Raw genomic sequence first — 15,634 nt, forward strand, 5'->3', positions numbered from 1 at the left:
ACGTCCTCGCGCTTGCGCGTCGGTTGACGTGTCGGCGGTGATCGTTCGTCACGGAGGTTTGGGTCGACGCGAGCGTGCACTGGCCGGGTTTCATTGGCTCCCATTCGCTTCGTCCACCGACACGGCTACGTTGTCAGCAGAGGGCAAAGCAGCAAAGTCCAATGTTGCACCGTACATCTGTGCTCCACGCTGTTCACCCCTTGGCACGTATCTACAATTATCACAGAGATGATTTGAACACGTGCAGACATATCATCATCGTCACCAACTATGTTCACAGCTGGATGAAGGCCTTCCCAAGCCTTTGTCCTTTCCCGTGATCCCACGATGTATTAATCCAGCAGTCACTCAAGGACGACGCAGATTTTCCTTCCACGTTATGGAATCATCATCCGTGAGAACTTTAGCACTTCCACGTCTGGTATTAAGCCAGACCTCAAAATGTACAAGTTCTTCACTCATAGAGAAGTTTCACTCTGAGTGCGGTGTGTGCAGTTGGGTGACTTTGCATGACATGCATCCCATTGTCTTGCGGAAGTTTGTATGTACATATATATGTTGAACTTCTTTTGCATGGTGCATAGCCAACTGTGCTAATCGGAGGTACGGGGGAAGAAAAAAATTTAACACAAAAAATCAGCTGTAAATAAATGAGTTTTCAATCTAAAACTAAATGTCAATCTTTGATCTCTTCCTTCCATCAAATTCATCAACCATGATCAATCCACTGCTAGATGAAGGCCTTCCCAAGCCACTGCTCACAGTCCTGCAGTTCAACAATCCACGCAGCAACCCTCACATGAACTGTTGACGTCTTCTGGGACACATTTTACTCCTTAACTGCCGCTCCGTTCCTAGTCTTGACCATTGGCAATCATCTTTTAGAGCCATGCTGTACTCTGCCCAAGGCCACTCACATTTGCTTAAATGCTTGAATGATGTCATGATTCTGCATGTGTGTTCTCTCATCCACGTCTTCCACTTTCGGTCTCTCAGTGTAATTTTAACTTTTCAGTTTTTGTTCCATATTTTTTTGTAACGACCACGTTGTTTTAGACAAGTAAATGAAACCAGGTGGTATGACCTTGAAAAGAACAAACTCGAATTTTGAGTGGCATCGTATTGCTGGTGGTATGCACAGATTGAAAACTTTCTTTTTTGACACGTTAGTCGTAGTAAATCCGGATACAATTGTTTAAATATTACGATTTTACAGCACCTAACAATCGTAGTAACGACGGCCCGCCCGCGTCGCTCCTCCAGATCCGAAGCACGCGCCGCAGGGCGTGCGCGTCGTGGACCTGCGCTCGCGGGAGCTGACGCTGCAGTGGGAGCCCCTGGGCTACAACGTCACACGCTGCCAGAGCTTCAACGTCACCGTGTGCTACCGCAGCTGGGCGGGCACCGCCCCGCCGCAGCAGCAACCGCCGCAACAACCGCCGGCGGCCAACGGCGCCTCCGCCTCCGGTGGCGCCGGCGCTTCCGGCGGCGCCGGCGCCGTCGCCGGCGCGGCCAACGAGAGCAGCTTGCCGGAGGTGTGCCGCGACGCCGGCAAGGCGGTGAGCGGCTTCGTGCTGTCGGGACTCCCGCCGCACCACAACCTGAGCCTGCAGGCCGTGCTGTACACGCCCGAGGGCCGCAAGGCAGGCGAGCGCATCTACACGCAGACCGACGAGGACGGTGAGTGGACGACGCCGCGTGCGTTGTTCAACACCACTCGCAACGACGTGGAACTCGGGAGGCAGCCTGAGGCACGCCAGGCCCTGAACCTTTTTCTCGTGAACACCAACTTGTAACCCTGAACCGTAAACCTAAATCTCTAACCACTGAAAAAGAACTATACAGCTCAGTGGGCCTTACCTGGGAAAATAAAATGTTTAAAATATTGTAATAGTTCTAAAACCCTAATCTTAATCCTTAACCTCTAAATCCTAATACCTAAACCCAACTCCTAACCTTATCCATAAACACCAAACAAAACCCAAACCCTAAACCTTAATCATATCATCTTATTAAGTGATGTCCCTTAATATTTGATCAACTGAAACCAAAAGAAGCATTGTCATTGTATGAGGTAGATATAATAAAAATCAATGGGTACAGTAATCACTTACTATCAACAATGCCCTTTATTTATCCAGGACACTCTCACGAGTCTCAAGACCTTTGTCAGGAGGGTCCTACATTGGAATGTTAGGCCAGTTCCATTGATAGGTGTTTTGGCATTTGTGAGGAATTCAGTGGCCGTATAGTGCATAAGAGGTGACAGCTCTTGAGGTGGCGTACAAATAGATACAATAACGTCTTGTTTCACTACCATCATCTAGCCACCTCATAGCCCAAGCGTACGATAAGAACTGACCAGGCTGAACCCTGCTGGGCTGCTGAGACCGGAGAGCTTTGAGTGCCCTCGGGGTGTTTCCAGAGTCTTCTGCCTCGATGTCGGCGTTCAGGCGAGAGGTCGACGGGCCGAGGGGTCGGGTGGTCAGGCGGTCATCCTCTTTTGACATTTTATCCCGGAGACTCAAAAGAGGACTGCCAAATAGATGTTAATGAATTTATCCGAATTGCTTGGACATGGCTCATTACCCAGTTTAGTAAAAGGGCATCTGCAGTCTATGGCAGGAGTCTGCAGGAAATGCGTTTTACAGAATGAAAAAAGGGTTGAAATGGAGCTGGGGATCATGCCGCACAACTTTAAGAGATGTATTGCTCTGTCGGCTGAATCGCCATGGCACCGAATTTGGAAGGGTCAAATGATGCGTTTTTCCAAATGCGCTTTGGTATTTTACAATTTTTCGCTGTGTGGGATTATGAGGTCGCCCAATGTGCGACTTTGCGGGGAGATTTTGGGTAATCCGCATTAAATGTGGTTGGGCCCCCTCGCCCCCCCTCCTCCCTCCCACCCCCCCCCCCCCAACACCCCCACGCATGGCAGGACGATCGTCGCGGCCGTGACCGCATTCCGCGTTTCCATGGAGAAATTGGACTTGGGAATGGGGCTGCGGCTGTTACATGCAAGAGAAATGTTTGGCCGCAGATGGCGAGTGCCATTGCTAAAAGACACGGCGCGTGGAAGCGAGATCCAGAGCGACAGGGAAGCTGACACGGCAACACTAATTTCGGCGAAGGAGAGAAATTAACCGCAATACAGCTGGGAAATAGTGTGCGGACCGACAGACCGTGGCGTCCCATCACGGGAGCTGCGTCGTCGCCGTGAGAGCTGTCCCCCCCGAGCAGTGTGAGTGCCCCACGGTTGGCAGGGGGAGGGTGGTGGGACACAATGTGGGTGTTACTCACACCTCCCACCGGGTGGGGATCCTTCTGCTAGCATAGACACGAACACGCAATTGCAGGGCTGCACTTGTGTGTTTTGTATGTATTTATTTGTTTGCACCTCCCCCCCCTTACCCCTCCCCTTCCCCTCCTCCCCACTGCCGCTGCCTCCACCACCCCAGTGCCGGGCCCTATATCTGCGGTGGCCATCAGTGGCGTGGCCACGGAGGAGAGCATCTCGCTGCAGTGGCGAGAGCCGGAGGAGCCGAACGGGGCCATCACACAGTACGAGGTGCGGCAGAGACGTCCGCGGCACCTGGCCGATACATTGCATCATCGTCATTGTCGTCGTCACGATCAGCATCATTACCGTCGATGCCTCTCCCTCTGTGCTGTGCCGTTTCTCAAAGATGTCGCCATTCGTGGCCTTCCTTCCGTTTAGCTCTGTCTAGGATATTTACACAACAACTTTGCATCGGATTATCCTCCCAGATGCATCCAATCATCACACTGCTGCTGCTCTTAACTGGCTGTCTTCCCCGGCCTCCTGTCCACCATTGTCCAGTGGTAGAGCGAGCGGTTCGCAATGGGAAGGTTCCGAGTTCAATTTCTGGATGGGAACTTAGCTACTGCCACATATAACACAACACTCATTAGGCATTCGAGTCGAGGGTTGGAGTCAAAGGGCTGAGTTTGCCTCTGGGTCGAGGTGAGTGAGGTTTGGGCTTGAAGACGTCAACTTGTGCCGATCGGGGATCTGGGTTTGGATTGAGGGTCAGTGGTTGAGCAACGTTTCAGCCGATCGCCGCTTAAGACGCAGCAGGAGTTCAAGGCGAGATTTTCGGAATTCCTGACGCCCCCTCCCCCTCCGGCGAGGGCAAATATGAAGCTGCTTTATTCGCACCCAGCAGTTTTAATTCGTACACATTTTTAGCGACACTAACCTCGTGGGCGGTGGAATAACGGCGCACTTCCTGGACGAACATTAATTGCCGTTTTATTGCACGGCCACGGTAATGAAAATTGCAGAAACGAAATGGAAATGTGGAGTGCGGTTGAGTGTGTTGCACTAACACGGTCATGATTATTAATGACGGTAATAACAGCTGCTCTTGTTTATTCATTCGTTGTGGATGTTCTGCTTTAATAATTGAGCATGACGAAGCTGCGGAGTAATCGGAGAGCTGCTGGGCTCGTGGTTTACAATGACTCTGAGGGAGTGACGGTGGGGGGGGATGTCGGGGGATGGGGGGCGTGGATGTGGACTGGAGAGACGCGGCTCGCCAACGGCGCGAGTCTATCGTTTGAGATCCCGCGCTACGGGCGGAATCGTTTTAGGCAAAAGCATTTCTATTTTTCAGTTGCTGCTGGAATTGATTGCTGTAGAACTGATTCAGTCTGGCGCAATCTAGAATCGAATTAACGTTCTCCAGGGGGGTGGCTGTGAAGTCGCACGGATGACCGGATTGTCACTCCACCGGTTTGCACAGGCATCAGGGTTTCATTCCTGCAACCGCTCAGTAATTTTTTGTGCAGCGGTGTTATGTAAGCTTGCCGTCTGCTGCAAAGTGGTCGTTAAAATCCCTCTGCCATTGTTCTGACATCACTCAGCCCCGTGGGTTACGATCCTCGTGCGGTGATTACTCGGCTCCGTATTGGAGAGACTCCTGCCCGCGAGGGGTTGAATCGTGAAAATAACAACTTGCATTGAAATTGTCCCTTATTTTGTGAATGTGACAAATTAATGTTGTCATGCGTTCATGAGCCTGTTGGTTTAATCTACATGAAATAGATTTGTCTTTATAATCGTTCCTACGTCTTTTACCAGGATATGCGAGGATGAAACCGATAAGTGAAACGATCCAAGGAAAAACTAAAACTCGCTACCAGTGACCAGCGCGATGTGACGGCACGAGTGAGCAAACTCTTGAATGGTGGCCCCGGCAACAGAGTCAACAGTGACATTACTGAATTCATAATGAGTACATCCAAGCCTCCGTGTACGTGCGCAGTTAGGCGGCTGCGGAGCTCGAACCACGAACCTCTGCAACGAGCGACGAATGCGCGAGCTCTCGGCCGTGCCTCACCATCGGCCGTCATGAGTAGCAGGTGCATTGGGTGCCATCGCCGGCCGCTGACAGACCGGGACGCGGGGATCACTGCGCTAAGTGGGAGAGCGAACACGAGGGGCCAAAATGACGTTTCTTTGTTGGAGCACCCACCCCAGCGCCTCCCGAGCCCCAATCGTGTTGCAGAACATCCTGCGACTGTGCGATTGTTACGGATGCTGTTGTGATAGCCCCAGGTCTGTGCTTTGTGCTGCCCAATGCGCTGCAGCCCACGTTTCATAATCATTCCTCCTTTTTGTAAAGCTCCATTAAATGTTTATTTATTTATTTGTATATTGTTGTGTGTCCGTCCCCTTTCAAACGTGGCCACGTCTAGAAAATTGATTTCGTTTCCACGGAAAAAGCTATCATGGAGCAGAGCATGTTTTGATGGGTCTTTAAAAGCAGCGTGCCGTGCGGTACACCGACTGTAATAACCGCAGCCCATTGTGTTAAAGAGGAATCGTCCGCTACTGCCGTGTGGAGAGGTCGAGGTTAAATAAAAAAAAAAAAATCTAATTTCCCCGATTTCTCTTTGTGCCATAAAATATGTTCTGAAAGAGAAAATTAGTTTTATATTTGCAGTATTTAATTCCACTCTGGAGTGAGAAACGGCTTTTCCATTAATAGAGAAATAGGTTTTGGTGAGATTACTGTTCATGTGCCCACAAATAAAAATGCACACAACACCGTACGCACGCGTGCGTGACCCGCACAGGCAGCACGCCGCTTCGTTGCCGTGCGGCCGATCGTGGCACAGCCGGTCACGGAGCACCGCCCCGTGCACCGAGATGGCAGCGTCTGGACTCGGGCGGTTCTAGGCACGAATACCGCACTGTTAGCGGACACCTATGAAGGCCATTCTGGCAGACCAGGTGGTGGTGTGGCCAAAAACCACGCCCAACCGCCTTTGTCTCTTCAGTGCCAATGTTGAATCAACCTAGCAGAGGCCCAGGACCTGTTCACTGATGTTCCGAAAACCCATATATTGTGAGTGATGAGAGGGCAACGGGCAGATAGTGTTGCCACACGGACCTCGTCAAAAAGTAACTTTAAGACCTAAGGTGGTCCACAGTGCCATAGTTTAGCCAGTGAATGAAATATAGTCGTCTGATACAGGATCCCGAACACAACACACCTGGAATCACCTCGACATTTGCATCCTGTAGTCATCCCAGATAGTCGCTGGATTTGTCGCTTTGCCAAAAAGTTTTTGCTGAAACATCCAACACTGAAAATCTCTGAGTTGGTAACGCTGGGAGAGGTTGACTCGCGCTTGGTGTGTCACTGCACAGGTGTCGTACAGCGCCTTGCACTCGCGCGACCCAGACTACGTGCTGGAGAGTGGGAGCGAGGTCGTGCTCAAGCCGTGGAGCGAGACGCGCCACCTCTTTGGCAGCCTGCGCCCTGGCACCACCTACTCCTTCTCGCTGCGTGCCAGCACCACCAAGGGCTTCGGCCTCGAGACCACCGTGCTGTTTACCACCAAGATCTCCGGTGAGCGCGCGTGCCGGCGTTTGGTCTTCGCCCCACAGATGAACGTTCACCTGCGATCGCTCGGCATTCGACTCTTCAATGACACATTGTTGGGGATGCGTCCCATGGTGTAGATTCAATTCTATTGCGCACAACAGCAATTGGAATCGTGGTGCAAGTTTCCCACATTCCCCCAAGGCTGTCTACCCAGCAGTATAAATGAACCTTATGGTGGGACCCCGGGGTCCTGAATAAACGGAAGTCAAAATCGTAATTAATACATTTATTTTTGGCGACTCCGTCCCACCGCGCCCATAAATGCCACAATCCACCTGAAATCAATCCTCTCGCTCGTCACCAAGCGCCCGTCGTTGCCGTAGTCTTAAACAAAACTTTTCAACTTTGATTAGCGTATCGTGTAGAGCTCGTCGAGAGGAATAGATTGCCGTATCGTTCACGTCCAACAGACATAAAATGACGTCGCAACGCAGTTTATGCGAGAGCCGGGGACTTATGAGACCCCGGGTTCCTGCCATAAGGTTTAAATGGCACCATGCATAACTCAGCAGCTAAATCCTTCACCACCGACAAGTACACTATTCACCATTAATCATTCCCTCGCTCACCGTGAGCCCCCAGTGTTGGCTGCCCCTCGTGAAAACACACACACACGTGTGGGCTGTGTCTATACACTCGCCGCCATTTCAGAGCCGCACGCAAGCTATTAAGACGCGCTGATCTATTCACTCTGCACTGCTCGCTGCAGACACCTCTGCAGGGGCCGTTAGTGCAGGCGATCGAGATCGCTCATTGCTGCCATCCCCAAATGAAACGCTCGCTTTCTGTCACTTCTCATTGACGGGGCCTCAGGCTCGTGGGCAGCGTTGTGAATTTTATGAAAATCTGACATCAAGATGTCTCAACACGGCTCGCGCATGCGTGCCCAAAACGCTGGAGCCGAGCGGCAGCTTCCCCGACAGCGGTGGGAATTACTGCGTGATGAGCAGCGCGCGCGCAGGGCACTGCTTCGTGTTTAATCATGCGATCGTCGCCCAGAACTCGGCGGAACGGCGTGTCGGTTGGCTAAACATTCTAAGTGGCACTCTTTAATATCAAAAACAGTAATTTGTGTTCTTGAATTTAGGAAAGTGCCTGTAATTTTTTTTAAGTAAACAAAACACTCTAAAAAGAACCGGTGGAGAGTTTGATTTTTTTTCCTGAATGCACTGGACACGTCTCACATTGCACATGGTGATGAACACATGACAACCGTTTCCACAATGGACCGTGAGAGATGGTGAGGGTTTTGGGAGGCCGTTTTCCAGCCTGTAAATTATTCATGTCTGCTGCTGATTATCATTGTGGTGATGATAATCATGTATATTCATGTTCAGTTCTGAAGAAAAATGTTTGGTTGGAGCAATATATAGCTTGACGCTCGACCAGGAAACCCTTGGGTTGGCAGGCCTCTCCAGCGTTACCTAACCCTTGACCCTGTACCCCACGCCCCTCCGCCTCCTTGCCCGCACACCCCTAGCCCCACGACTTCCGCAGTACGAGAGCGACCCGCTACTGGAGTACTCCGACACCACGGCCACCGTGATGCTCAAGCCTGCACAAGGCCGGGGGGCACCCATCAGGTGCATTCCCAGCATGCACTTCACCTGCCTAGGAAGGGGAGAGGCCCATTGTGTGTTTAGTGGTTGAGCTCGATTCAGTTGTTGAAGAAGCTCGCAGTGCGTGGAGTGAAACATTGCACGTTGTGCCCAACAAAACGCGGTACGACCTGTAAACAAATTGGAGAGCTATGCAGCGCAACTGTGAAAGCTTTCACAGTGGCGTGTAAAATGTTAATTTATAAATAAAATCTTAAACTAAACACATTCGGGCCGGGTGGCTCAGCTGTAGAGCGAGCAGCTCGCAATCGGAAGTTTACGAGTTCACATCCTGAATAGGGGTTGACTTGTCATCCCTCGCCGCCACCAGAGGAACATCGAATTTCCACTGCTGGCTCAGGGCTGTGAACAGGAGATGAGCGCCAACACATCGATGCTGATTTGAGCAGGGGATCATTTTTCCTGTCATTCTAATGAAACACAGCTTACCAGCTTCCCGCACCATCCTCCACCCCTCCGGCTTCCCTCGTCTCTCGCGCTGAACCACCGTGCCCCCCACTGCCCCCCACAGCGTGTACCAGCTGGTGGTGCGTGAAGAGCCCCCCAAGAAGTCTCGCCGAGCGCCCGAGCACCCGGACTGCTTCCTGGAGCCCGTGTCGTTCCGCCAGGCGCGGGCGCGCCGCACCCCCTACTACGTGTCGGCAGAGCTGCTGCCCGAGAACCTGGCGGGCGGGCGGCGCTTCATCATTGGCGACAACCACACCTACCGTGGCTACTGGAACGCGCCCCTCGCCTCCTCGAAGGTCTACGCCATCTACTACCAGGCTCTGGCGCTGGGTGACGAGGTGAGCGAGCGGAGGGAGGACGGCCGGAGTTCGCCATACGTCTGCGTTTGCCTGCGCGCGTTTGTGTGCGGGGAGTGGGGGGCATCAGTGGGGCAGCGGTTTGTGCACTGTGCCACATATGTATGTTGAACTTCTTTCGCACCGTACGTAGCCAACCGTGCTAATCGGAGGTGCAGGGGAAGGACAACAAACTAAACACAAGAAGGAGTTCTAAACAAATTAGTTTTCAACCTGGTGACCCAAGTTCGATTCCTGTTTGTGGCCAATACCAGTGACGATTATCTGAACTAGCCCTGGGCCACTCCTAGGTCGACTGAGGCTCAAATGAGTACCTGGTAAAATGTGTAAACATTGCCACTCGAGGGACATGTGTGTCATGCTGGCCTTCGTAAGTGCTACTTTCGAACATCACCCCAACAGAGAAGTGGGTGTTGTTCAAAGCGTGGCGTGCGGTGATTCGCGCCTTCAGTTCGTACAATGTGTTGTTCATGGTTTCCACTTCTACTGCCTTTCGCAGGATTGTGCTGTCATGGAAAGTCTTGCCAGCAAGTTAATGCTTCTGGTTTTGGCCAGTTGCCTAATGATAATAATTATGATGGACCACAATGCTTTTAGGAATATCTCACAATACCTTCTAGTACTGTGAGATAGTCTTGTTCCCCATGATATGTCCCAGTTTTGTGTATCTCAGGGGTGGCAACCACACTTTGGCCGGAGAGCGCGAACCGACAGGTTTTTCCATCCCCTTGCCCGTCCCTCTCCCACCCCGACCTCGCTCGCTGTGTTCAGGCAGCTTTAATCTCAGGTTTTAAAATACCTTTTAAACAAATTAATTATCAATCCTGGTGAGGGAAAAGCATCCATTTCACGAAATTAAAAATGTAAACACCACGAGGACATCCGACCTGCAGTGTTGTTTATATTTTAAAAAAAAATTTCAACCTCTAGCAGATGGAATAAAAATGCTTCTATATATGAATGAGGCCTCCTAGGGAAGGCTGCTTGCTGTCTTCAGAGCCGTCCACAGGGTACGGCGAATCGGGGCGAACACCCAGGGCCCCCCGCCGCTTTAGGGGGCCCCGCGTTTCGACGTCACGGTTTCAGATGTAATTCTCCTGGTTTAGTTTGAAGGCGTCGGGGGGCCCACAGTCAGAATTCCCCAGCCCCTGTGGACGGCCCTGGTTGTCTTGGCTCAGGCTCACACCCAGGAGACCTCCGTGTCGCTCACTCATCGCTCGCGTCGTTGAAGTCGGAGCAGCCACTTCATAATGACCTGACGAGCGTAATTGGCGAGATGGGAATATCGGCGGTTCCATCAGGTTCCGTTGTGAGCGAAATAAAACAACTAAGATGAGAAAAAAAAATTTCCCCCGACTGAAATTACATTGGCCCCTCTCACATTATCCTCGCGCCATTTCACAAAGTGACGACTTGAATGCCCATTACGAAAATGATGGCTGCCCCAAAGCTCGTATTGGTGCTGAAACCGTCTCTCTCCCTCGCTGCTATTCATAATAAATAAAAAAATAAAGTGCATTTTGTATCCGTTGGCTTTTTTCATTTCTGTAAAAAAAAATGTCTTTGAGGGTTTGTGTTTATTGAAAATGTATTTATAGCTTATGAAGTAAATAATGATAATAACGTGAAACTTTCTGCATGTGTTTGCACGTGTGTGTGTGCGTGTGTGCAGGAGTTGAAAATATCTTGTCTCATGCTGGCAAAGAGAGGTATGGGATACCGGTGTTTGAATATTTCATTATGTGTGATCACAGACAATTTTCTGCACATTTTCTCAAGGCTGTTTCCTGTTGCAGTTCTTGCGATGAAATCGAGATGCGGCCAGAGGCTTTCTCTCACTCTTTTGTTTATCATCACTTTCTTAGAAAACGCTGCATTGCGATTGTGATTGGTGTTCATCCGGTGGACTGTCCATCTGCAAATTTTATGAAATAAAAAAATGGCTAAGAATCTACCGCTAGATAAGCCATGTAAAGATACAATCATTTCACAAATATTTGAGGTGGCTGCAATGGGCGAGTAAACTCTTGAAACTAGGTTTTCTTTCTATTTGATGACGATTGCTTGTGTTGCAATCGAAACGTCGTATTAACACATTCCTGCGGAGGGAATTGGTAGAAACGTTGGGTTGCTCGTTTAATGGTTAGGGTCAACGGCAGCGTGGTGTATTCCGCAAATATGCCCGACTGTGAGGGCGGGCACAAGCCGGCGTGAGTAGGTTAAACGTTGAGTTTTATAAGGGCACCACGGGGTGACCAGCCCCTCTCCACCCTCCCCACCCAGCCCCTCCCCACCCTCCCCACCCAGCCACTCCCCACCCTCCCCACCCAGCCCCTGCCCACCCTCCCCTCTCCACCCAGCCCCACCCCTCCCATTTCTGCTTGTGTGTCTGTCTGTGTCTCCGTGTCTGTGTTTTGTCTCTCTCTTAATTTTAGTTCCACCTGATGACGGTTGCTTGTGTTGCAATCTAAACGTCGTACTCTATTATTTAATTTATTTTCTTTCTACGTGACTTTACCGAAAGAACCAAAGAGTAATTCCTGCAGTCACGAAAGCTTCAAATCAAGTTTGAACTCTTGAAAATTCACTTTTGCTTTGCCCACGATCAAAGCACCATTAATGCTTCTCAACCTGTTTGATCTCAAAAGCAAAGCGCAGTTGAACCCAGTTAACACTTGGATGAGTGACCACCGGGGCTTGCCAGGTGTTGTAGGTGTGCGGTTGTGAGGTGGCCAGCAGAACGCAGTGGTGAGTGTTAGCCCCACGAATGTGTGAGAAACTGGGTTTCTTTGCTTTCATGAGTGAAATCAGCCAAACATTCCAATGAGAGACACGGCTGATAAAGTCCCGAGACTCGGCACTTGAAAAGACAGATGAGAATGCTGGGAATGTCTTTGGCATTGAGGAGGAATGAAAAAGCTAATACCCTTAGCAATGGATTACTAATGTTCTGGAGAATCTTAACGGAGGAGATATTTAGATATTTTGGGTTATCATTGAGAAGAGAGGGTAGATACATTTGAAGGACAAGAGACTAATGGACACACAGAGACAAATAGACTTGCACAGAAACTCATACTCACACATAGACATACAAACATTCACAGAGACCCACAGACTCACACAGAGACCCATAGAGTATAAGGGCTAATAAGATACCACTGGAACAGGCTAGAAGGAGCAGAGCGAGATTGAGGGTGAGATGGGAGGATGTGGTGTTTTGAGATAAAGGACAGTGGATGTGACGAGAGCATAGTTACAGAGTAGAAGCAAAAGGGGAGAGAATCATTATTGAGCATCTAACCTCCTCGCGCAGCAATGGAACTCTTGGCTTTGAGAAACAAAGTCCGAGTGAGGCTTTCCTGTACAAACGATTGGTATCATTATTATTTTAAATGCGCTGCATGTGCACCTATTGTTCTCTCTACATGCACACTGTGATATCCTGGCAGGCAATGGCATATACAAATAGGGCCGAACACATGCTACGTGCATTAAGCCATAGAGTTGCATTTCATTTTAGACATCTATATCAATATCACAGCCACCATTAAAACTTTATTAAGGTCGGTTTAAACCACTTAAATATTTCATGGGGATAAGTCGGACACAGTGGCACGGTGCCAGTGTGGGTGATGTATCGGCCTGGTCATGACATGATGTTTTAAAGAGCCAATTTAAGTGCGCGTGAATGTTTTGAGAGTACGACTAGTCTGTGCGCATCTTGTACAACAGTAATTTATTTTTGCCGTACAAATGGATGTTGATTAGCAGAGACGGCGCGCCCGGGTTCGGATCAAGCCGTCCTTATGCTGGCGAATCGGACAGTCAAATTATTTGCTCAAGGATATTGGATCATTTTGCTAAATCTACCTCCTGCTTGACCCATTTATAATTAATTTCATCAATCTCTCATGGGTTTTTTTTCATTCATATTAAAATGATTTAATCCGTCCAAGTCCAAGCGATGGTATGTCCAAAGATGGGTTTTAAAATGGATAGGCTTAGCAGCATTACCAGACAATTAAATGGTCATTAGTGAGTGCGGCACAGCGCTGTGACTTTGCGGGTTTATTCCCGATGCGTTTTTTATATATAAAGCCATCATTTTTTTCACCCTCCCTGTTCTCGTTCTGCATGCACTTTTAATTAATCTGCACAAGGTTTAATGAGCAGCATAATCTGCCGTGGGGATCGCGTGGCGCTCGGTCGCGTGGCGCTCGTCAGACAGAAGCCCACGCAGGGCCCGGTCCCCACTCCCTCCCCGGGACTCGGCTACACAGCTCGCCACTCGAGGAGCTACACAAATAACGCCCACCGCGGCTCCCGGGGAGTTCCTCAGCCCAACGGCGCAAGGTGATCGGCCTGCACTTAAAGAAGTCGCAGCTTCATTTAACCATATTGGGGTAAATTGTACTTCGTCTCTTTTTATGGATGACTCATTCGATTCCAAGTTTTTGAGTGGTTATCAAACGTCGGGTAAGGCGCCCACCGTATTCATACACATTCTAAGCTACGTTTGAAGTGCGTCAAACTCGCTAACTCGCAAACTCGCAAAATGACGCTGCGAGGTCTTGCGATGCGATGCCGGCGCAACGCTGCAAGCGGCGATGAAACGGTGTCCAAAGGGAGGGGGGGCGGGGCGCATGCGGGCACACAGCCCCTGAACCAGCAGAGCCCGCCACGGGCCTCTGACCACCTTTCTTGGCCTCTCTCCTAATGCCTCGAAGGTTCTCGTAAGGATGCCACTGGGCTAGCGTGAACGCGAGAGGTCCTATACATAGCCACAACCCTTTCTCCTTTTACATTTCGGCCAGCGATGAAAACCAAATGTGCTTCGCGTATACGAGCAGCGGCCACCCACTTTCCGTACGTCCATGTGAACAATAGGTCATGAGGTCCTTATTTTCCATATTTCCATATCAGTTTTAATGCATTCCACATTATCATCCGTGTTGATTAGGGGATTCATTATTATTTTAGTGAGCACCACTACACCTTCCGTGGTCCAATTTTAAATAAATTATTTCAACACATTTCCTAATAAATCCAGCTGGAACGTTTATTAAAATTGCTGTGTACGGCAACGTTTTGCTCCCGTGCATTATTGTAGTTTACTGCCAAGCGATGTCATCATCGTTTGTAATGAGAGCATATAATGCCTTTGACAAGGGGTGACGACCATTTCCAGTGGTAATTTCCCATAAAGTGTTTGATCTGACAGCTGTGGCGCTCAGGAGGTGGTCCGTCTGTGTTTTTCAGAACCAAAAAATGGAATGAACACAAAATGAGATGGTGTGACATTGCATTCACGGAAGGCAAAGCAACAAGGTGGCGGTGGCTCTGAACAATAGACCGTGGACAGTATTTATAGCCATGCCATGTGGCTCAGCGGTAGAGCGAGCGGCTCGCAAAAAGAAGGTTCTGAGTAAACATCCTGGGTGGGGGTTGACTCATCCCAATAAAAATGAGCACCGCTTTGTGGGAAAGTCAACAAAAGTTGTCCTTTGGAGAGACTTGCCCCTGCCATAGGAATGGCCACCACTGGCTCCAGGCTGTGTAAACAGGAGATGTAAACGATGCATCAATACTCATTTGAACAGGAAATCACTTTGACTTGAAAGTCGAGGTGACACGGTGGTTTTGCTGTGCATCTAGTTACCTGAGTTCCATTCCCAGCCATGGCTAACATCAGTGGCTAGAGGATATTCCAGTTGTGGATCCCACTTCTTCGGCAACCTCGCTATGACAAGCATGGAGAAGTATGCTGAGATATAAACTGACACTGTGTAGAGGCTTTCATGCAGGAGGCAATTGGCCTAGGACCCTATATTGCTATTATAGTTTAACACGTAGGCTTTCGCGACAAATATTATCCATAAGAGATTTTTTGGGTTAGTTCACGTAAATATAAATGTGTCGCTAAACCCGCAACCACCCGACCACAGCCAACTAGTAAGGTTTGTCAAGTAGACAGAACATGCCAATTCCTTAACTAGTACAGCACACCAGTGTGTGTTGGAGAGTAAACCCACAACATTCACAATTCGAGTACGACGTTTCGCCAGTAATTACAACTCGCATCATCAGGTGACAGCCAGATTTGTGTGGAAATCCGCCTGTTTCGTTCTTTATTAGTGGGATAAATGTGATGTCGTCGCCTGTGAGCCAATTAGGTGCAAAGGCCAGGGCGGGCGCGGGGGCCAATGAATGCATATCAATTACAAAGGCATTACATTACCAGTTGGGTTATTCATTTGGTAATCAACATAAATTATGCATGCACATTGTGCTA

The 15,634-nt window shown here is 49.6% G+C and overlaps 1 protein-coding gene across 3 annotated transcripts in view; it reads left to right on the forward strand.

Annotated features, from left to right (window-relative positions):
- PTPRK (protein tyrosine phosphatase receptor type K) overlaps window positions 1–15,634 on the forward strand; it is a 177,095-nt gene that overhangs the window by 92,963 nt on the left and 68,498 nt on the right. For all 3 annotated transcript variants that reach the window (XM_078614791.1, XM_078614775.1, XM_078614783.1), the window contains exons 8-13: window positions 1,264–1,680; window positions 3,459–3,568; window positions 6,680–6,881; window positions 8,398–8,500; window positions 9,048–9,321; window positions 11,012–11,048. In XM_078614791.1, coding sequence (XP_078470917.1) covers window positions 1,264–1,680; window positions 3,459–3,568; window positions 6,680–6,881; window positions 8,398–8,500; window positions 9,048–9,321; window positions 11,012–11,048 — 1,143 coding nt within the window. The remainder of the gene's footprint in view (window positions 1–1,263; window positions 1,681–3,458; window positions 3,569–6,679; window positions 6,882–8,397; window positions 8,501–9,047; window positions 9,322–11,011; window positions 11,049–15,634) is intronic.

Source organism: Lampetra planeri, chromosome 2 (assembly GCF_965212315.1).
Source record: "Lampetra planeri chromosome 2, kcLamPlan1.2.h2, whole genome shotgun sequence".
In the NCBI taxonomy this organism is placed as follows: domain Eukaryota; kingdom Metazoa; phylum Chordata; class Hyperoartia; order Petromyzontiformes; family Petromyzontidae; genus Lampetra; species Lampetra planeri.